This window comes from Zingiber officinale, chromosome 3A (genome assembly GCF_018446385.1).
Source record: "Zingiber officinale cultivar Zhangliang chromosome 3A, Zo_v1.1, whole genome shotgun sequence".
NCBI lineage: Eukaryota > Viridiplantae > Streptophyta > Magnoliopsida > Zingiberales > Zingiberaceae > Zingiber > Zingiber officinale.
In genome coordinates this window covers 165,322,123-165,346,558 of record NC_055990.1, presented here as the reverse complement: position 1 = coordinate 165,346,558, position 24,436 = coordinate 165,322,123, and the positions used below count along the sequence as shown (strand labels likewise).

Sequence of the window (24,436 nt, the reverse complement as noted above, 5' to 3'; positions counted from 1 at the left end):
TACATCGTTCGGCAGGCGAGTCATCGTTAGGTTCTATACTAGTTTTAGCAGATACGATTAAATTGTATGATCTGCAGGTTGAAGAACTAGTAATAACTATGGAAATCAATCTTGTGATCGACGTGAAAAAGGAACGTGTGATATTGGCGGAGTCAAATAGCGATTTTATAGACGTATTGTTTAGCTTTCTGACGTTGCCGCTGGGCACCATCGTCCGTATCCTCGAGAAGCAATCCTCCCTCGGCTTCATGGATCACCTTTACGAGAGCGTCCAGAAACTCGATATCGATTACTTCAGCACAGAAGCCTGCAAAACGATGTTGCTGGCTCCGAGAAGCGTGTCTGATTTAAGATGCGAGGATCTAAAGCTTCGCCCTGACGATTCATATCCACGGAGCATTTATATTTGCGAGACCCCTGATTGCTTCTACAAAGGAAGAAAACCTTGTAGCAGAGAACCACGTACTGTGTGTTCGCAGTGTGGCCGCACCATGACACGTTATTATTCGTCGATTGATGATAGAATTGCAGGTGAATTCCATGTGGACAAGGAATTAAAGGATCATATTAATTTTGCTAAAGAGAAAAAGGAAGAAAATATTGGCGGCGTTTTTGTAGTAAAAGGGGGGAGGTTTCTGGTTACAGATGATCTATATGTGATGCAGAGCTCCACGAAGAATACTTTGGCAGAGATGAAAAAACATGGGATTGAAAATTTTGACAGCTGCCCCTTGGAGCAAAGGAAAGTGACGCTCCAAAGATCTACGGTACGTATATATATATATTTTAATAGATCTACTTATATAATTCTTGTAATTGAATTTGTTTCTGTAGGTTCTGGATATACTCAAAAACTCATTGGCAGAATCCAAAACTGTATTGACAAATGTTTTCCTGAAAGAGAGGAAATTAGAGCAAAATGGCAATGGTGTAGTTATCTCTAGAAATATATCCCCACTATTTCATTTAGGGAGGAAATCTATATCTAAAGAAATAACTGTCAAGTTACAACGGAACAAAACTAATGGCGATGTTGTTTATGTTGAAGCGGGAGCGGATCTTGTAGATTATCTATTTAGTTTTCTTACACTTACTTTGGGGGCTGTGGTGAATCTATTAGATGGGGTCTCTGGCATCGGAAGCATTGACAATCTATATCAAAGTGTTCGAGAATTACATTACTTGTATAAATGCATCAAATCAGAGCAGTGCTTATGGGAACTTACACTTCCACTTGTGGCCTCCCACTATCGTTGTGATAATCAACTTTTAGAAATAAGAGAAGAAGACTATTGGCTTGATTTAAGAGCGTTATTCCCTCGAGGAGCTGCTGAAATGTCAAAGATGATACTTGTTGATCCAAAGTCTCCCGTTGGTGGTTCCAAAGGCGGTGGGAGATTCATGAAAAGATGGAATAAGTTTTTAGTAGCGGAAGATATGGGTGTATATCCATTTAGTTCTTTAACAGTGTTGGATATTATGAAAAAATACAACACTGAATACGACACTTTGCACTTGGACGATATCGAAGAAGAGACGATTACACTAGGAGGACGAGAGGTATGATCTTACTTTTCTTCTGTAATAATTAAATTGTTTTTTTATTAATATTTTTCTACTAACGACCACTTTTTCGTTTATAAATATTATTTTTTGCACACACTATAATAATCGTTCTCGTATTTTTTGCATTTCCTTTCCTCATAATTCTTTATTTATATTCTAATTTTTTTGTTTCTTTTTATGTGTAGGGTTTGATAGTTTTGAAAGGTAGTTTAAAACTACCGTATTAGTCATCAAATTAAATTGTTAGTATACTTTTGTGGTTCGACTTTGAATATAACAGGGCATCCTATGATATGAACCCTTGCATGTATTTAAATAAATATTTTTTTCTGTTATTGATTGAAGTAGTTCTTTTTTTTTTTTCTCTTCCATGAATGGGATGATTTATGGTGGCTATAATATTGCATATGTAGTCTTGAAATTGTTGTAATATAGTTTATCTTTATGTTTAATGAGATTACTTTAAGGAGGTCAATTGGTCAAATAGATCGATGTTTCAAATTTTCAACGGGCAAGAGTCACTTGTATTTTCAGACGACTCCATGAGTTGCATGCATATATGGATTAGGGATGGTATTTCTTATCCAACATGGTCTAAATCAAATATGAAAAAAATGATATTAAGATAAGATCTTATTAGATTCTGATTAAATTTGGATCGATTTAATTGACATGATTAATTAATAGGTCGGATTTAGATTAACTTGAAATAATCTGATTACAACCTATGAATCCATTTATAAATATTTACAATAGTTTACAGTACGCGCTCAAGAATTTACATTAACAAAAGATAACATTTAGACAATTAAACAAATATTTGGAGTCTACGAACAGATTCTAAACAATATTTTTTTGAAAACTTAGAAATCGCATTTGAAGCTATTAATTATTAAGATAGATTAGTGCAATTTCTCTAAAAAAACTTTCGAAAAATTATAGCAACAAACAAAATATCATGTCTTTGTATCTAAACAAGCAAAACACATTTAAATGGTCATAACTGAAGTTAATTCTTGTTAAAGTTCTTCAAATGCCCAATTGCAACAACCAACCCGATACAACTAATTAATAAATCACTACATTCTAGTTAAAATTAATTTTTTTTTTCTCTGGTAATTATAGCCAAAAATTCTACATTTGTGAATGTCATGTCAGCTTAAGTATATGGATATCTGTTATGAGAAAAATGAACATTCTTAATATGACCCATCTATATCCGACTTCTGTAGCATCGACAATATACTATAGAACACGTTTACTTGCTATAAATCCATAACTGTGTTCAGCAATGATCTCTTATGAAAAACAAATGTGGTTGTCCACTTTCTAGAAAACTTTAAAGCACATGATATCTGTCTGAGAATGGAGACAGTTGACTCGCCAGTAATACGCTGCTATTCTTGTTGACCAGGAGGGTGGCACGGCTTCCGCTCTGTGAAGAAGAAGACTCACAACAAAATAAATTAGAATGGTGGCCGGGGAAGTCCCTAGCGTAGCCAGTCTGACGCTTAAGTAAACTTTTTATGAAGAAGAAAGTAATTGCTAGAAATTAGAGTTTTGAAAGTATGTATTCCCGTACCTTTACTCATGAGAGTTGAATACCTTTTATAGGATAGAACCTCTCCATCACGTACTCCCCATGCCCCCTTATTTCTAGCTATCGTTGCCACCTTCCCTGAAATAAATGTCCATTACGACCTATTTATGTCAAAGTTAATAGCTATGTTTTACGGCTTTCTTGTAGTAACAGTTGCGTTATTCATTATCCCCCATCAATAACATAACACTTTGTTGCTCTAAGTATCCGGGATTCGGGCACCGGACATAGCCTGGAGTCGGGAGTAGCTGAGAGTCGGAAGTAATCGGAAGTCAGGTATCGGGCGTAGCTAGGAGTCGGGAGTAGCTGTGAGTCAGAAATAATGGAGAGTCGGGCGTCGAGCATAGTCGGGAGTAGTTGAGAGTCATCCCTTGTTGACCCCGCATGCCATCCTAGCTTGATTATTGACCCTCTTGGCCACATAGTATCTAGGAAATACCCTTGCATCACTATCCCCCTTTTAGGTCTAGGCGAAGGAGGTGTAAGTCCGACTGACTGGATTGCAGCATCATGTAACCAAGTTTCAGTTTGGTTCGTTGTACACGTGGACAAGAAAACATTTAGCTTATCTTTAATGAGATCCTCGCTTTAATTATTAACATGCCTCTTAAAGTTGGGCATGCCTTATCAGCCTTCACTTCCAATCCTAAAGAATACCTTTATCTCCAAGGTTATATCAAATTAATATGATGTGACCTTTGACGAAGAAGAACAACCGCCTATCTTTAGCATAATGATTACTTCATTCTCGTAATACGAGTTCAATCCAACGACCAATAGTATTCCCCTACTCCTATTATGATCATGATCTAAAGGTTCCGATTAAATGCTAATGGGTATAAATATGGTGGAGAAGCCCTTATCATTTTATGCAATCCTGCCCTTATTTCTGTCGACTTTCTTCTTTACTTCCACCTCAAGTTTCTTGCATTTTCATACCAAAGAAAGTTTTTAGCTTTTTCCGTTGTTCGAACATTCTCCAGTCTACTTTTAGTTCTTCATCGTTTTGGTGTCGATCTTTGTGATGGCGACATGGTCTTCCTCCTCGTCCATTCCTTGGTACTAATCTATAGAGTCTAGTTTTAGTAATGCCTTCTTAGATCGCTTAAGAACCACCTACGAGATTTCGGATAATTATATCTTGATATTTCCTAATGGTAATGAACATCTTGACCATTGACCACCAGGATGTACCACCTTCTTCCGCAGTCACTTGATAAGAGGACTATGTTACCTCGTTCATCCTTTTTTCTCTGAAGTATTGTAATACTACAGTCCCTTGTCCTAGTTAGGGCCTAACTCCTTTCACATCCTGACTGACATAGTTATTTTGTTCTATTTATATTGCTTACCTCTAAGTGTTCATTTGTTCCACTGTTTCTTTTATCCAATGAAGATGGAAGATGGGGTATTTTTCTTCTCCTCCTGAGTAGGTCATGGTCTGCTCAAGAACCTTCCTACTTCTCATAAGGGGTGGAAATCTCAATTTTTCTTCATCCGGCCTCTTATTCTCATGTTTTAGTCAAGCCGTTGGCAACAAGATTTACCTATTTCTCCTATAAGAGACAATCACTTGATATGAGGCTACTTCTGTGTTTCTGAGTAACTTTAAAATATGAAGCTCAACAGCACTTCTTTGCTCAAGAAGGGGCCGCTTCATATGTTTAGGCTAAACCGTCTTCCAACTCCTTTTCAACTATCTGTTGGTACCATCTTGATCCTTTCCTTGATTCTTATTTTCTAACTAACTAAAAATACTTCTTTTATTACAGTTGCCACAATGCTTAAAGCTGCCTTTGAGAATGCCCTCATAATGATTGATATTGAATTGGAGGTACAAGGTGTTGAAATTATTGATATAACCAAGGAGGAGATCGCTACAAATGGCACACCTACCTCAGCACCTGTCGTCACATTCCCCCCTTCGTTAGCTCTGATGGAGGTTGTTTTAGTGCCCCTTGACGGGGATACCTCTTTGCCTCTGGCCCCTCTACCAGAGGTGATTCCTCCTACAAATCTTGATCCGATGTTATCCGACGAGTCGAGAACTCCTCTTCGCATAAGTTGAAAGAGACAGTGTTCCCCTCAGATTACTCGCCAACCCTTTCCCCCAGCTCAGGCCACACCATTCTCGCATTCCCAGACCGCTTGAGTTGAGGCTCGGTCATCCAGTCCTATGGAATTATCAATACAACCTAGGCCCACCTTTGCTAAAGCCTTCACCCTTATGTCATTTCGGTAAGGAGATCCAGGCACCATTACCTCTTACCCTCATGTCGGGCCCAGTGTCTCTCTCATACACGAGAATAGTGGCCTTAGTGGAGTAAGGGTCTCCTCAGTATCTCAAGGCCTTGAGGACTTTCAATACGCCATGACTTTTGTAGGTCCCATGGCCAGGCGGTGGGTAGATGGTGAGGCTACTATTGAAAGCCTCTCTTACAGAAACATGGTCGATAAACTAATGAACACCGAGGCTGATCACATGTCCCGACTAGCAGTTTTAAGCCAAAGGCTGCCCAAATGGTGGGAAGGCTGTTGGTACCCTGTGATAGTTTTGATGTAATCAACCAATTCATGTTAGGTCATGTTGGTGTTTAACCTTGTGTCTAAGTGTGCAGGAGCATAGGAGCACAGGAAGTCGAGCGGAAGATGCGGCTAGCGAGAAGGACGACACGGGAGAGAGTCGACGGGCTTGATGCGTTTGAGGGACGAGGTGCTGCAGAAGAGTAAATCGACGGACGAGAAGGACGCGCACGGCTGTCTGAGGGATGAGAAGCCGGAGCAGAAGCCTGTTCGAGGAGAAGGCTAGAAATTAGGTTCGGATGAGCCCTATTTCAGTTGGCGGACATCACCCAGGCGATCGGTGCAGGAGGAGGGCAAAAGAATGCTGAAGATGTTGCTGGAGGCGCCTTCAAAGGGAATTGACGGCGCCTCTGAGGTACCTCCGAGGCGCCTCCACACCTTCACTGTGTTGGATCGAGAAGTGCTAGCGCGGAGGGGGGGGTGAATAGCGCTCGTGACTTTCACTTTTCGTATTCAAAAGACGGAACGAGTAAAGCAGCGGAATAAGAAAACACACACACAAAAGACGTCAAGTATTTACTTGGTTCAGAGTCTAGGTTAACTCCTACTCCAAGGCCCACGCTTGTTGAGCATTTACTTTGGGCAACAACTATAATAGCGCAAAGTTTACAAAAATGTAATACAAATAAAATAGTAATTAATCTTTATACCGATAACAGAAAATAGTAATTCGAAGCTCCTGGTTGTTGGGGCGTTGCTACAGCACATCTGGGTTGTCTCTTGAGCATCAAACAGTAGAAGGATTTCTTGGGAATTGAATACCTAAGCTGCTGGTCGAGTACCCCTTATAAAGGTCACTGAGGGCACCCTCAATCCCCTTGAAGGCGCCTCCAACCGCCGAGTTAGTCGCACGGATCATATCAGAAATGGTCGCAGTCTATCCTCTTGAAGGCGCCTTCATTGCCCTTGAGGGCGCCTTTAAGACCATCTGAGGCGCCTCCAACCTTGCTGCGCGCGCTTCTTTTACCTTGCATCCGAGGTACCTCCAAGTTCCATGAGGGCGCCTCGGGTACTGTTTATCCGAGGCTTAATGTGCTCTTTTGTCCCTGCAAGATATGTTAGTCCCAAAAATACCTTGCAAAACAAAGTTAGCACATAATCATAATATGAATATGAAAGTCTGACAGTATAGACTGTCCGGTTCTGACTTTGAATTTCTGACTGGAAACCCTAGGTCGAACCGATGCTTACTGTTCCCTCTTCCGGGGAACGCGTTCTCACCTACTCTACTCAAGAGAGTATACCTGTTGCCAGTCCGGTCCTCCAGACCGACTGAACTTTTTGCCTAGGGTTACCACCCCCTAGGATTTTTCGCTACCTAGGGTTACCTTCCCCTAGGACCTAAGGTTATCTACCCTTAGGATTTTTCACCACCTAGGGTTACCACCCCTTAGGACCTAAGGTTTCGATCCCTTAGGGTTTTCCTCCACCTAGGGTTACCACCCCCTAGGACCTAAGGTTACCGCCCCTTAGGGTTTTCCACCACTTAGGGTTACCACCCCCTAGGATTTTCCACCCGCCTAACCACAGTTAGGACTTTTGTCTAAGTACACTTAGGTCTTTCCTGCAAAACTCATTCAAACATATCAGATAACAAAATAACTTAACTTTAAATTCTTTGACATAATCAAAACACAGGTTCGATCGTCGAATGCTTCCCGCACTAACAATCTCCCCCTTTTTGATTATGACAATACGGTTCAAAGTTAAGTACAAAAATATAACAGTAAATGAAAAAACCTAAACATGATCATAAATGAAATAATTTCAAAACAACACCTTATGCTCCCCCTTTCATTCATTATCCTTAAGTTCTTAATTCTTAACTTTGACTTTTCTCTCCCCCTTTGACATAAATAAAAAAGAACACTAAGAAGAGAAAAAAAATATTTATTCTACTTAACTCCCCCTTTAAGCTCCTCCTGAAGGGTAGCACTTAGCTGAATGAAGTTTTAAAAACACTTAGCCAATTTAGAAATGCTTAACTTTTTCAACAAAACTTAGATAAGCATAAGCTTTGAAACTTTCATATTTGTTTTTTTTTATTTTCGAAAAATAAACTTAGCTAAATTTTTAGCTTCAAAATGATTGCATTGAGAAAATACCTTACTAAATAGATAAGTTTAGAAAATACTTTCATTAAATTTAAATTTTTAGTTTTTTTTATAAATTACTTAGATAAAAACTTAGCTGAAAGGGAGTTTAAAAAAAATTATTACAAAAACTTAGCATTTGAAAATAATTGCTTTGAGAAACACTTAGCTAAAAAATGTTTCGAAAAATACTTAATTAAATATTTTTTTAAAAATACTTAGCTAAATTTGAAAAGCTTTTGAAAACTATTTAGCTAAATTTGAAATGCTTTTGAAAATACTTAGCTCAATTTCAACAAAAAAAAATTACTAAACTTAAGATTTTAAAAATAATTTCTATTTGAAAAACTAAGCTCTTAAAAAGACTTTGACAAACACTTAAAAGTATTGAGAAATACTTAACTTTTAAAAAAAAATTATTGATAGAAGTTTAGTTTAAGTACTTAACTTTAAAAGGATTTCCATAAAAGCTTAACTTAAGTACTTAGCTTTGAAAACATTTAGCTTCTAGAAAGGTTTTTAGATAAAAAGCATAGTTACAAACTTTTTCAAAATTGTACTTGCTTTTTCACATAAGGTTAAAAAAACTAAATTTTTAAACATTTAAACTTTGATATAAGAAAAAATGCCCCCTTTTTTTTAAAAAAAAATGCTTCAAATTTCTTTGAACTCCCCCTAAATTAATACCAAAAGTGTTTCAGGGTCCTAGAGTTCAATCATAAAAAAAATAATAGCTATTTTATATTTTCCTAATTTTCCATCTTACCAATTATAGATTATCAAGCATGTTCAGCTTATGAGTGAGTGTGAGATGAAGTTAACTTAATTTTATCAACATTTAAGGATATTGAAATATAAATTTTTATTTTCAGTGAATTTAGATTTTAAAATATGAGTAAAAAAAATTGTGAAGATTTTGAAAATATATTAATTAATTTTGAAAAATAATTTGAAAATATGATTTAAGAATTAATTAAGATTTAAAAAATTAAGTATCATTAAGATTTAGAATTAAATATAATCTGAAAATTAATTATCATATGATTTGAAAATTGATTAAGATTTTGAAATTTAATTATGATTTTGTGAATAATTATTTTGAATTTTGAAATTATTATGATTTTTTAAAATAATTATGAAATTAATTTTGATTTTTAAAATGATTATGAAATTAATTAAGATTTTTTAAATGATTATTAAATTAATTATGATTTTTAAAATGATTATGAATTTAATTATGATTTTTAAAATGATTATGAAATTAATTATGATTTTAAAATAATTTGAAACTTAATAATAATTAACTTTTTTAAATTAATTATGAAATTGAGATTTTAAATATGATCTGAGAATTAGTTAGGATTTAAAATTAATTTAACTTAATTGAATTAATTTGTGTTTAGTTAACTACTTTAAATTTTAAACCTAGATCCATCTCACCATTTTTTAAATTCTCAATTAGGGATTTAATAATTTTATGAGCTTTAATCCAAATCCTTAATTTAGATTATTTCTAATGATTAATTTACATTTAGTTAGACTTAGGTTCTCCAATTAGTCAATTAAATACACATTTCAAGGATTGACTCCCAGGCTGTGGTGAGACACTATACCTTCTTGGGTATGAGATCATCCACCACTTCTAAACAGAGCCTTTCAAAGAAATTATATATTTAATTTTTCTTTTGAAATTCCTAGGACTAATCAGTCAAGTGTAAATTACGCCTGGCTCCTTAATCTAGCCTAATCTAAACATGCGTATTATATAGAAGAGAAAATAAACAATCATCAAGCAATTTTATCTATTTATCAAGATGATTTTTCTATTGGCTCCCCTTTGATCATAGTCTCGATATATTTTATCAAGGTAATGGACTTCATCCTTGGGGATCCAATATTAACCAAGTCCAACTTGATTGACCAAGTTAGACTTAAGTACACATGCTTAGATTATCTTTTTATTTGGTCTGTTAACAAGTAATAAATAAGACTAATGTTTTTTATTAATTCTAAATCATAATCTGAATCGATTGTATACTGCTTCAAAATTCACATCTGACTAGATCTTTTTATTTAATGATTTAAATTTTGTAATGGTTTAAATTTTGTAAAATTTAACTGATAATATGTACCGCAAGTATATTACTAAGTTATATAATTATCTTTTACCTTATTGTCAATATTTTTTATAATAATTAATTGATATCTGAGCAATTAAAATATTTATATTAGGTGATCATGGATTTTTTTATTTTCCTAAATTATTTTGAGATCCACTAAAATATATTTTTTTATTTCAAAGTTAATATAGTAGCTTAAAATATATATAAGATACGATGCCAAAAAGTAATCCCCTTTTATGTGTTTATATATATCATGTTATTATTTGTATAATATTCAAAACATGTTTTATATATGTGAGAGTGTTAAATCTGAATTTTTTTATTTTTTTTAAAAAAAATAATTCTATTTTAAATCATCATAGATTATGCATGCATGCGACAAGTGTCTTTCCCAATTATTTTAATTAGATCATTGTTAGTAATATAAAGATTACCGTTACCATACTAGTAATTTGGATAAGATTAAATAATGCAAACTATAAGTAGTGCACCTTTCTAATTTCGCCTCATAAACTATAATCAAAATTTGATACATTTATAAAATTATTTCCTAAAATAAATTTTAATATACGTGACGAAGAAAAGAAGATAGATACACGGACTAATTTGAATCGAGCACTGTTAAGGAAAAAAATAATGAATTATTTGATTTGATTGATTCGTTAACAAAAACAACATCCAGTTCATTAATTCGTTTGCTATAAATAAAACACAACGAAAAATCCCACTCCGTTTCTGATTCTCGTCTTGTCCCTATAACACAACAAAAATCTCCTTAATCCACACACACCGACTCTTCTAATCTCTTCTCCGCCCGTTCACGACGACGAGATGACTCCGGCAGAGGACGAAAGGTCCCCGCTTTCTACGCCGGAGGTGGAGCAACTGAGCCAGTCGCTTCCGCCGCCGGAGGTGGAGAAACGGAGCCAGTCACTTCCGTCGCCATACCCGTCTCCACCAAAACAGCGGCAAGAGTTGTCTCCAATTTCACTGCCGTCGCTGTCGCAGCAGGACAAGCCACTTCCGCCGCAGCCGCCTATCCGACAGCCGTCTCCGTCTGTATCTCCGGCTCCGACGACACAGCACAACCAGGCGCGTTATGCATGTTCCGAGTGCGGTAAGGTGTTCTCTTCCTACCAGGCCTTGGGGGGCCACAAAGCCAGCCATCATAAGTTCCCCGCCGAAAACAGAGCCGCCGCGTCAGCGGCCGTCGTCACCGGAGCAGCGGACCAAAACAAGCCTCACGCTTGTTCTTTGTGGTCCAAGTCGTTCGCGACGGGGCCAGCGCTAGGCGGGCACATGAGGGCTCACTACGAGAGAAATAGACGGCGAGCCGCAGCCGAGAACAGGCCGATGGCTGGGCCATCGTCCTCGCTGACTGAGTGCTCGACGGCGATGGGCTTGTTAATTGACCTCAACCAGGAGGCGATGCCGGAAGCGGAATTGGCTAACGAAGAGGAAACGGTGAGCTCTCATCCGGCGGCGGCGGCGGCCACCTCTCCCCCTCCTCGCTTCTTTACTTTCTTTTAAGACATTAATTAATCTGGTTAGTTTAGTTAAACATTTTTAAAAAAACAAAGGAAGGAAAAAAAAAATGCAAGTTAAAGAAAATGTCTCTGTTATTTAATTGTTGTAAACTGCTATATTAAATTTTCTTCAATATTTGTGGTCAATTTGGAGATATCTGCCTGTTGAAAAATTATACAATTATTTTGAAAAGTAATGAAATATATTTTTGATGGAAATATTTTTAAGGTGTTAAAATTTTGTTATCGGCATTAACTTAGTTATTAATCTAACTGATGTCATCTTATTTGATTAATTTTAAATAACAATGCTGTTAATTAAAGATCGAATGGAGAATGATTTAAAATTAAAATAAGCGGAAACTTTCTTTTTTATTAATTAGCTAATTAAAACTAATTTTATTAGAAGTCTGTAATTTAATATTTAAAAAAAATCTTTGGTGAATTTAATAAAATATATGATACCATGATAAGATGTGTCCCTTTAAAAGTGGGTCAAGATAGTATAGATAGATTGATATAGTAGTCAAAATTAATAAGAGGTCAAAGGTACTCCGTAATATTATCGATTGCCCGAGCAGATATTACATGGCAGGGCGGACTTAAAAGGTTGACCGGACCGTTCAAGCGATCATCCTCAGCACTTGCAGTCAAGGTTAAGAGCCTAACACTAAGCTATCCGATCCACCGTCCTTGCCAATCGGACCTCCGATCTGATCGGACGTAATACACCCCTTCGACAATAGCATAGTTGAGTGAAGAATAGGTCGATAACTCCATTCAATATGGCTGAGCTGGTGACATCCCGATCGAACGACTCACAGTCGACCTACAACGGGATCCACCTACACATCTTATCGTACTCTTTTGAATATTTGTGTCATCGATAATAGAGAATGTTTAGCAAACAAATAGTACTTTAGAAGTTTCTAGCTAGTCATATTAGATATTTACGTACTTGCTTAAGTAAATGTGTCAGAAGACACTTTTTGACTTGTCTTTTCCTAAGACGCTTTGGAAAATATACATATACTTTTGAGATACGTGCACAAACGCTATAGTGTCACTATAAAAGGGGATCTCCATTCACAGCGGGGGTATGTGATATTTCATAGTTGAACATGCTCATTGCTACAGCTTACTTACTATTCTTCTCCTCGTACACGAATCACTGACTTGAGTATCGGTGGGCCAACGTCGGGCATCCTTCCCTAGCCCGACACTAATGCTCCTGATCTTGCAGGACAACGCGAAGTCTTCCTCCAGTCAACACCAGAGCCATCGCGGAGTCTTTTTCCCGTCAACACCAAAGCCACCGCGGAGTCTTCTTCCAATCAACACTAGAGCCACAACGGAGTCTTCTTCCAATCAACAACAAAGTCGTGTGCCCAGCCAACCATCTTCTCAGCTTTCAGATAGGATCATATTTAGCGTCGTATATCGGAACTACACCTGCATCTGAGACGTGAAGATGAAAGATGTTGGACAACTCACCACAGTAACATTAACTCAAAGAGTTAGAGATACTAATTAATGTCCAAGCTGCAAAGATGGTGCAACAACAACATGAGATGGTAGCCGACTGCCGAGCGTCCAACGACCTAGCTATATTGGTGACAGGTCGGCGAGCTAACCAAAGAGCTCGAGCAAAAGACCCTATTGACCATAAACCAAACCACCAACAAGTACCGAATGTGTTGATCCCATACCACAGGTTGTTATTTCGCACACCCTCGGGAGAGCATGGCCGAGCTGAAAGGACACAAGGATCATCTCCGAGAATGCACTCGTCCGGAACACGCAAAAGGGCAAAGCAACCCGACTCAATGACTCTCCCGAGCGGAGCAACAGACAATTCTCCCAAGAGATCCTCGACGATCAATTGCCACCTCACTTCAAACCTTTAACGATCCGAAAGTACACAGGGTCAACTGACCCCGAGGACCATCTACTGAAATTCAATAACATAGCCAAGCTCCACCAATACACCGATGGAGTCAAGTGCCGAGTGTTCCTCACCACACTCTCTGGATCGACGCAGAGGTGGTTCAAGCGCTTGCCTATCAGATCGATCTGTAGCTTCAAAGATTTCCGAGCAGCTTCTCTACAATACTTTGTTAGCAGTCGTCGCCACCATAAGACGAACGTGAACTTGTTCGCAATCAAACAAGGGCCTATCTAAAATACCAAAAATGGACAAATCACCATAAGAGAATTTTCCAAAATTTTTAGGAATTTTTCAGAAATCGTATGACTTCGGTTACGGGGATAAAAACTGGACCCCGGGAAAAGCCTGTTTAAGGTACCCCATTTAAGAAAGGAAAAGTTGTTTTTCTTTTCCTTTTTTTATTTCTTTTTCTTCTCCCCTGCCGAACGTCGTCCCCCCCTCCTCCTTTGCGTCGTCTCCTCCCTTGCCCAAACTGCTTCGTGACGGTTTCCTCCCCCCGGTACAAAAGCAATGACCAAGGGAAGTCAAAGCCTCTTCTTCTTCTTCTTCCCGAACCTGATCGTCTCCCAACCCTTGCCGTTTGTCCCCCTCTCTTCTCCTTCCCTCCCGAGCCGCACACCCGACGCACACAGACGCCTCGCGCCACCCTTGCTTCACCACTTCGCCGAGCGACGACGCCGATCGCCACCATAGCCGACGCCACTGATCGCCGGGTGCCGCTCCTCCTCAGCCCTAGCGCCGACCAATTTCTCTTCTGCCCTAGCATAGGTGACTGAGCCTTATTCCTCTATTCTTCTTGCTGTCGACGCTGTTGGAGCCCTAGCCTTCCGATTTCTCTCTCGGGCACGAAGTCATTTCCCTTCTCCTCTTGCTTCGACGTGAGGACTCCCGGCCAGCCAACCTCTCCTATTTTCTTCACAGTCACAGAGCTTCTTCCCTCACACTCCTTGCGGTCGAATCCGAGGTAGTCCTCAACCCTAACCACCGATTTGGGCGAGTAAATGTGGGATGGTTGGTTTGGGGTATTTGGTTTGACAGGGAAATTGCTGATTAGGGTTTTTGGTTTCCAGCAGCAAATTCTTTGTAATTTCGGCCACTAGATTTTGACGATGAGTTTCTACGGCTGTGAATACGGATGTAAATTGAGGTAAAGAGTAGGGTAATGAAATGAATATTATATATGTGGATGAATTATGTTCATGTGTAGATTTTAATGTAATCGAACAGTGGAATGGAACCCTAAGTTTCAGATTAGGGATAGTTAACTGGGATTAACTATTTAATTAGGGTTCCTAGAGAAAATAATTTGGTTTAGCTATTTTCTTATAATTAAATTTAGCTAAACTATGTGATTAATTATAGGACTTTGACGCGAGACGAGTATCTCGACGGCGGATTTAGACCGGATTGGACCTTTCTATTGGAGGCGGGTACTTTGACTTATCTTTTTAGATATGTCATTTGATATGCATAGTAATTTTTAACAAGTAGTAATAATTATATTTCTTATCTGTATCGGTTTGTCACTACCGGATACCTGTTACATGATTATTTTTTTCTTACTTTTTATGCATTCCATGTTAGTACCCACCTGATTTTTTATATGCTTATAGAGGTAATGACATAACCATGCCTTATTATGTTCATGACCTAGGTTTTTATACCTTATCTGATCTGTGTACCTAGACTATTGATTGAATCTATTTATCCTATGATACACATTATGTAGAAATGGATAGGATCAAGATATTTCCATGCTTAGTGTCATGCACCATCTCGCATGATTGCATGCTGTGCGATAGTCGGCTCCATTATTGTTGAACACATCGCCAGTTACATAAATCTACAAACACCACCACTCATGGGTTAGTGGTATGTCAGGCAGGATGTGTGACAGTTCTGCTATTAGGGTCCGCTGGTCCGGTGACTCAACCACATAGAAAATCTTGGTAAATGTCTTCTCCCAAGGGCTTATAAATAATGATTTTTTCGCTCGCTTATCAGGAAACCTCCAAAAGACTTTGATCATCTGCTCAGACAAGCCACGAATTGCATCAATGTTGAAGAGACCAGTCAGCTCGAAAAAAGAAGTGATTCCGAGCCAGTGACTATCCCGGAGCGCCGAGCGTCCCACACCCATCAACCGTTAAAAGGGCCTCAAGGAGGCACAATGCAGCAACATCAGGAGCCCCGAGCCCATGTGGTCCAATTTGTGGAGGTCAAGCGAGCAAAAATCACTGGGCCCTGACAGTGGACTCCGCTCTTCTGCTCTTATCACCGCTCAACAACTCATAATATGAAGTATTGTTACAATCTCAACCCAAAGTCGTGCGGACCCACTCCCCTAAGCATTCTGTCGTCTATCGCCCTCTCCTGAACGCCGCCATTACTACCGATCAGGAAGACAACATGATGATGACTGTGCGACTATCGAGGAACACCAAATACAACTCCAACAAAGAGATAATTAATCAAAAGTATACTTGGATATCTGCTGAACGACCACGCTCGTCAGCCCTTAGGGCATGTTTGGTTGGGAGTTATCAATGATAACCTTGGTAGGTTATCATTGACAACCTTGTTTGGTTTAAGTAATCAGTGATTCCCGGTAATATAACATTCCCGCCATGTCAGCAATCAGGGAATATAACCCGGAATCAGAAAACCTTGGAAAGCTTAGGTTTTTCACAATTCCGAGGTTATCAATCTTTTTCTTCCAAAATTGCCCTCAGATCAAAACCTATCCGATCTTCGACCCTTCCACCTCCGCCCTCGTCCTCCGTCACTTCGTCGATTACCAAAGACTCATCCCACGATCCTCGCCCGTGGAATGAGTCTCTTCTCACGCCAAATCTGAGATCTAGTGCAATCTCTCGCCGATCGCCGACCGGAGAAGAGAACCCTAGAGGAGCAAATCATGGAGCTCTCAGGATCTTCGCCGGCCGGAGCAAATCATGGAGCTCTCAGGATCTTCGCCGATCGGAGCAAATCATGGAGCTCTCAGGATCTCCGCAGCTGCCCGACAAGTTCTTCGACCTCATTAACCCCCAGGAGGAGCATCCTATCAGCACCGCCGCCGGGGGAGACGTCAAAAAAGAGCAACAGCATCAGGAGCCTGAGATCCTTCCGAACTATGATTTTCATCCCATCGGATCCTTCTCGCCCCCAACCAGCAGCGGCGGTGGAATCGGTGGTGCTTGGCCCACCTGGGGTTCCGTCGGCTTTAAGCTGGCTTCTTTAAATCTCAAAGTATGCAAGTTTCTTTGGATTTTTGTGATGTTTTGTTGATCGGGCTATAATATATTATCATGATTTTTAATTGAATTTTGGTAGATCAGATGTGTTCCCCACTGTGAAACGATCCTAATTCTTGTTCTCTCGTTGGACCTTGATGTGGATCAAAAAGTTAAAGGGTAAATTAATAAATATAAAACTAAGTAATTACATAATCTTAGTTGAACCAAATATCTAATAAGTTATGTTGTATTCCCTATAACCTTGGTTATATAATTACCTGGTAATCACATAACCAAGGTTATAGAGGATGACTTGTCCTCTATCTTAGAGTAGTACGTCTTAGTCACGAACGCTTACTAACAACTTGGCTAATTAATTACAATACAATCAACATGCTATTGACAGATGTATGATACAAATTAAATACTACAAAAAATAATCGTGTAGGGAAACTACCTTTGTGTGAAAATTTTGAAGCAAGTATAATTATGATAAGCTTTAAAACTAATCAAGTAACTTAATGACATGACCATGTTAAACTTTTTATACCAAAGTAAACATGAACTTAAAAAAAAATTGGGTGTGATATTAAGTCCGTACCAAATTAATAAGAATATCAGTGTTTCATAAAATATGACTTATCTCATAAATAAATGTTAGAAAACGTGTATCTTATTTAATTTTCTTTCTGATATCATAGAGGAGCATGATCCTAAATTTTGTAAAATTTAACTGATACATATCTACAGCATCAGTATATTACTAAGTTATATAATTATCTTTTACTTGTTGTGAATATATATATTTTATAATAATTAATTGATGTCCGATCAATTAAAATATTTATATATTTTGAGCCGTTACTCTTTGTTAATTATTTATATAGTATTTTTTGAGCAGATACTCTTTGGTAATTATTTCTATACTATTTTGAGCAGACGCTCTTTGTTAAATATTTCTATATTAATTAGATGATTTTCCTAGATACAATTAAATTGTTTTCAGGTTCAAGAACAACTGATGATGGAAATCGTTATGGTTGTAGAAAAATCGGAAGATTTAGAATAATATTGATTTGCTCTTTTTTTCTTCATAAAAATAAGATATATTTACAAATACGAGAAAAGATCGGGTTGATTTCCCAATCATATTATTAAATAATTAATTAAATATTCTAAACCTAATTAGTTGTGTAATGACATTTGTTGTTATCTGGTAATATTTACAAACCCAATATAGGAAATTAAATCATGATTGATATACATTATAAATTAATTCCTCTAATAAAATTAAACTCTAACCAAAATTTTCTACATTTATAAAAATTATTTCCTAAAATAATGAATACACGGGGTAATTCGAGTCGAGCGCTATTAAGGAAAAAATAATGAATTATTTGATTTGCATTGATTCGTTAACAAAAACAACATCCAGTTAATTCGTCTCTGATTCTCGTCTTGTCCCTATAAATATAACACAACTAATCTCTTCTAATCTCTTCTCCTCTTCCACAACAAGAAACAGAGCAATGGCGACCGGCGATTACAATTCTCTGCCGTCCTTCTCCAAGGTGCCTAAGGGCAGGCGAACAGAGCGTCGCCGCCAATCGACTCTGTCGTTTTCATGGCACTCCGAAGATGAGAAGGAGTGTGCCCTCACGCTCGTGGACTTATCAAAGATGACTCCGGCAGAGGAAGAAAGGTCCCCGCTTTCTCCGCCGGAGGTGGAGAAACGGTGCCAGTCACTTCCGTCGCCATACCCGTCTCCACCAAAACAGCGGCAAGAGTTGTCTCCAATTTCACTGTCGTCGCTGTCGCAGCAGGACAAGCCACTTCCGCCGCAGCCGCCTATCCGACAGCCGTCTCCGTCTGTATCTCCGGCTCCGACACAGCGCAACCAGGCGAGGTATGTATGTTCCCAGTGCGGTAAGGTGTTCTCTTCCTACCAGGCCTTGGGGAGCCACAAAGCCAGCCATATTCGGAAGTTCCCTGCCGAATACAGAGCCGCCGCATCAGGGGCCGTCGTCACCGGAGCAGCGGACCAAAACAAGCCTCACGCTTGCTCTTTGTGCTCCAAGTCGTTCGCGACGGGGCCAGCGCTAGGCGGGCACATGAGGGCTCACTACGAGAGGAAGAGACGGCAAGCCGCAGCCGAGAACAGGCCGATGGCTGGGCCATCGTCCTCGCTGACTGAGTGCTCGACGGCGATGGGCTTGAGAATTGACCTCAACCAGAAGGCGATGCCGGAAGCGGAATTGGCTAAGGAAGAGGAAACAGTGAGGTCTCATCCGGCGGCGGCGGCGGCGGCGGCCACCTCTCCCCCTCCTCGCTTCTTTACTTTCTTTTAATTTCTTTTAAGACATTAATTAATCTGGTTAGTTTGATTAATTAATGTCTCATTTAAGGAAATCTAGACCTGATCAACAAATAACTGTCAAGTTACAAGGGAACAAAACTAATGGCGATCGATATTGTTTATGTTGAAGCGGGAGCGGATGTTGTAGATTATCTATTTAGCATCTCGGAAGCATTGACAATCTATATGACTATATCAAAGTGTTGGAGAATTACACTACTTGTATAAATGCATCAAATCAGAGCAGTGCTTATTCCACTATCGTTGTGATAATCAACTTTTAGAAATAGGAGAAGAAGACTCTTGGTTTGATTTAAGAGCGTTATTCCATCCTCGAGATGCTGCTCCCAACTCTGGAATGTCAAAGATGATATATACTACTTTTTGATCCAAAGTCTCCCGTTTGCGGTTCGAAATTAAAGGTGGTGGGAGATTCATGAAAAGATCGAATAAGTTTTTAGTAACGGAAGAGATCGATGGGTGTTTATCCATTTAGTTCTGATCTTTAACAGTGTTGGAAATTAATTATGAATAAAATAGTACAACACTAAATACGACACTAATTTGCACTTGGACAATACCGACGAAGAGACGATTACACTAGGAGGACGAGAGGTATGATATTACTTTTCTTCTTTAATAATTGAATTATTTTTTTGTTAATATTTTTCTACTAACGACCACTTCTTCGTTTATAAATATTATTTTTTAAAAAAGATACAATAATTCAGTAAATATTATTTTTAAATAAATTATATATATATATATATATATATATATATATATATATATATATATATACCGATTAGTTTAAGGAGTTCAAATTGGTCAAATAGATCGATGGTTCAAATTTTCAACGGACAAGAGTCACTTATATTTCCAGACGACTCCATGAGTTGCATATGCATATATGTATCTCTAATGCCACAGCTGCTAGCATACGGTTTAAGTAATGTGAAATAATCGTGAACATTATAAAATCACAAACACCGGATGCGATCAAGAGTTTACAGTGGAAAATTTTAATTTGGAGCAAAACCACCGCTGCCACTGCTACAATATTCTCACGGCCAAATTACACCGGTTAAAATAATGATTATTTTGTAGACCGATTGAAGAAGATAAGAAATTATATTGACAAACAAAGAGGTTTTTTTTAGAAGAAAGAAATTTTATTCGATAATAAAAGAAAACCCTTAAACAACTAAACAAACATACGGAGCCTTTGAAAACATTCTAAACCATATTTTTCATATCCAGAAACTTATAAATCGCACATGAAGCTATTATTAAGATAAATTAGTGCAATTTCACTAAAAAAAACTTTAGAAAAATTATACCAACAAACAAAATATCATTGTTGATCCTTTGGCGGCCGACGACAAAAGGAGGTGAATTATATTGCACAATATAAAATAAAAAAAATACTTTTCTCAAACAATCTGGGTTTAATACAATTACACACTTTAAACAATAAAAAATGAAATGAAACAAGTACGAGACAAAAGAGTTTTTATTTGGATGACAATCAGAGGATTGCTACTTCAAGAAAAGTCGGCTCAATACACTGGCGGAGCCAGGATTTGTAGCCCGCTTGGGCTGCAAATCTCCTCTAAAGGTTTCCCGGGCTAAGACCCATTTTGCTCTATTTGGGAATGAAAAAAATCAATACAATCAAAGTTAAAAATTAACACAACTTTAATTGGGCCACCGGGCTATAGCCCAGGTATCCTAAAGCCTAGCTCCGCCCTTGGCTCAATAGACAAATCTCCTTCTCGAACAAAACGTCGGAAGCGGAAAAGCCTCGTACAAGGAAATTAAACTCGTAAACTAAAACAGAAATAGAATTGGAGTATAGAGTGTGTTGTTTTGAGTGTTGAGATCATTATAGCCTTACTCTGGGCACCTGAAAGGGTTTCGGGTGCCTTGGTATGGATAAAACTTTATCCACGGTGCAACGGATCGCAACAACTCGATCTGGATAAATTTCTATGATCCCTTGATCCGGGCACTTGGAATAGCTCCAGGTGCCCTGATCGCCTTCGCACAGGGGCGCCTCGCCAAGGCGCCCCGGTTGGACTAAACTAGTCTGAGCGCCCGGAGTAGCTCTGGGCGCTCGGATGCCAGTCAACTTTATGTTGACTTTTTGTCCGGGTTTTTCGTTTCGGCTCCGCTCACTAGGTGATTTCGGCCATTCGGAATATAACTCACCCGAATCCATTTTTCGAACTTCACAAGCAATATCCGCTCCGACTTCTCGTCCCTCGGAAACGTCGATGCCTCCATGTTGTTCACCAACGTACTCTTCTGCAACACCTCGTCCTCAGACACACCGAGTCCGTCAACTATCTGTTGTGCCGTCATTCTTGCTAGTTGCATTTTTCGCTCAACTTTCTAATCTCCTATGTTCCTTCACATTTAAACACAAGGCATCAAAAGACAACAGAATCTAACTTTGACTTGGTTGATTACATCAAAATTATCACGGGGTACTTACAATTTCTCCCTTTTTGATGCGAGCAATCCAAGTTAAGTTAGTATAAACCAAAATCAAATAACAGTAAGGTAATTAGTATAAACTTTGTAATTAAAAAAATGGTCAAAAACTCAAGATGTACCCTCTCCTAAACTTGACCTATAGTTCTCTCCCTTTGATCACATTAAAAATAGAGGTATTACTTGAAATAAATTTAAAAAAGAGACTAAAGGATAACAATACATTGATTATCATCCAAAAATTTTCATAAACTTAAAAAAAATCTAATTTTTACAATTTATAAACTATTTTAAACAAAATTATTTGAAAAAATATTTTTATCCGTAGGATAATTCTAAAAATTTATATAACGGTTAAACATACATATCTGAATAAATTTAAAAATATTATTTTTTTAAAAAATAATATAAAAACATACGACCACTTCTTCGTTTATAAATATTATGTTTTTAAAAAATACAAAAATTCAGTAATTATTATTTTTAAATAAATTTAAAAATATATATATATACACACGATAATAATCATTCTCGTATTTTTTTCATTTCCTTTCCGCATATTTCTTAATTTATATTCTTTTTTTCTAATGTGCAGTAATCTTGTCCGAAATCTGAGTCGGATTAAAGGCGGGTGTGCTGTTGCTGGTGTTGACGGAGGGGTGACTGAGATACCTTTCTCGTATGCGCTTCTGAAAACGAACTCCCACGTGATGCTGATGACCAACGATGACTGAGCTGGCGGTACCTGAGCTCTGCGCACACTCAAATAGGCACACAGGCGTTAGAAGCAAAAAATCAGGAAAAAAGTCCCCGCAGCAGGTCCTCCGACACTCAAGTCAGATACTTTTTCCCCAGAATAACAGTGTACGAAGGAGAAAGAAAGTAAAAGACAAGTACGAATGTGCGAGAGAGCGTACCTGCTCAAGGGAGAGGACCTCCCTTTTTATATGTCAGTGCATACCTCTGGAGGCTGATCGATGTCAGAGAATGTCGGGTGTCAGGTCCTGTCGAGTGATGGAGGACACTTGGCATCTTTTGGTAGGCTGAAGGAAGCCTCCATTAGTAGATGACCGCAAACCATCGAAATATTCTCTGACATGCAGCAGTTATTCTCTGACACTATTCCCTGACCTTCTTGTCATGTAGCGCTTTTTATCCCGATCGGGTATGAATAGGGCAGCTCGGGATAATCAATTGGGTATACCACCTGGCTTTAACCTTGAGGGTCGGGAGCTGTGGAGAGATCGTTCAAGAGCTGATCGGGAGTTAGCTGACCAGGAGTTTAGCTTACTGAGAGCAGGTACAACCAGGCTGTGACAGCTCGACCAGTCAGATCTAGGTCAGGTATCACCCCGACTGCCTACCAAAGTATCTCAGATATAGAGTTTCAGTCTGTGAGAACCTGACTGGGAATCATGTTGCTAACGTCATTACACGGTCCTAGCTCCTCTTTCCCTACCTGTTGACTACCCCTCTCCTTGATTTTCGACTGCCACGTCCCTGTGATTTCTGACTGTCACGCCCCCTTGACTTTTGATTGTCACGTTCCCTTGACTTTTAATTGCCACATCCCCTTGGCTTCTAACTGCCATATCCCCTTGACTTCTGATTGCCCAACTTATCGGATCTCACTATTACGCACCGTATCACATGTAACGCCCCGCCCCTCCTGCTAAGGCCACGGGGGTTACTTTACCATACTTACTTACTAATTACAGCGGAAGTCTTATTCGTAAAATTTTAAAACTTTTCTTTAGCTTTTAAATCACCATGACAAATCATCTAACATATAAACCACACAGCATACTTAACATATTTTTGAGACATGATACTCAAACACATAATAAAATGTCATGGAGTTATGAAGTAGTGACATAAAGCTAGGCATAATTCTTATTTTTTTTTTATGAAAGCAGGTCTTTTCTTTTTCGTTAGCCAAATCACTGCCACCCACATCCTTCTAGCCCCTCCTGCTGCTCCCCTAGTTCATCCATCCCTTGCCCTTATCTGTAGTACAAGAAAGTAAGCTGTGAGCACTCATGGCTCAGTAAGTTCCTTTCCTACTCACAAAAACCGTATAGCATATTAAGAACACAAGTCATATCATATGGAGTTAATTTCATCATATCCTGTAGCATATCATGGCATGATCACAACATAAACATAAGATATCATGGTATCACACAACATAAACATCATACATGTCATAAGCATCATCATAAATATCATGACATCATCATGTCATAAACATAAGGTATCATGGCATCACCTAAGGTGTATGCAAGGTGAACTCTTAAACATGCATCATGAAAACATATGCAACATGTCTTTTAAAACTTATAACATACATACTTAAACATAATCTCAACATGATTAGGGACCCGGCTTGTACCACATACATAAATGCGCGCGTCCTATGTAGGTCCAAGGTAGCAAGTCTTGAACCCTACAAGGCATACATACTAGGCCCGTTTCTTAGTCCATCGACCTAGGGATACTTAGAAGCTCATCCCTAATGAGGTCCGTTTCTTAGTCCATCGACCCCGGGGCTCTTATGGAGCCCACCCTTGGTACAAGCCTTAAAAGTAAAGTAGTATGTCATAATAATATAATTCTTAGCATAACTTTCATGTCATATTCATATCATGAAGAGTGCTCTTGATCCCACTTGTAGGGAGGCAACTCTTAGGCATACTTAAAGCATGTGAAATTGAGCACATAGCATATCATGAATTTGGGCACACAGCATATCATGATCACATGCATAATTAAGCACACAGCACATCATGAATTTGAGCACACAGCATATCATGATTATAAGCATATTTAAGCACACAGCATATCATGATCATCAACATAATTTAAGCACACAGCACATCATAAATTTGAACACATAGCATATCATGAAT

At 38.5% G+C, this 24,436-nt stretch overlaps 3 protein-coding genes across 3 annotated transcripts; all 3 read left to right on the top strand.

Moving 5' to 3' along the window:
* The first annotated feature begins 98 nt into the window (after positions 1–98).
* Positions 99–5,234, top strand: LOC122050899. The gene is made up of 4 exons (XM_042611766.1): positions 99–767; positions 835–1,560; positions 1,752–1,770; positions 4,939–5,234. Exons 1-4 carry the CDS (start codon positions 99–101, stop codon positions 5,232–5,234), a joined length of 1,710 nt encoding a protein of 569 aa, XP_042467700.1.
* A 5,562-nt stretch (positions 5,235–10,796) lies between these two features.
* LOC122050898 (zinc finger protein ZAT10-like) lies at positions 10,797–11,495 on the top strand. Its single transcript, XM_042611765.1, has one exon. It carries the CDS (start codon positions 10,797–10,799, stop codon positions 11,493–11,495), a length of 699 nt encoding a protein of 232 aa, XP_042467699.1.
* Positions 11,496–18,204: 6,709 nt separating this feature from the next.
* LOC122050896 (zinc finger protein 36-like) lies at positions 18,205–19,023 on the top strand. The gene has a single exon (XM_042611764.1). It carries the CDS (start codon positions 18,205–18,207, stop codon positions 19,021–19,023), a length of 819 nt encoding a protein of 272 aa, XP_042467698.1.
* Positions 19,024–24,436: the final 5,413 nt, after the last annotated feature.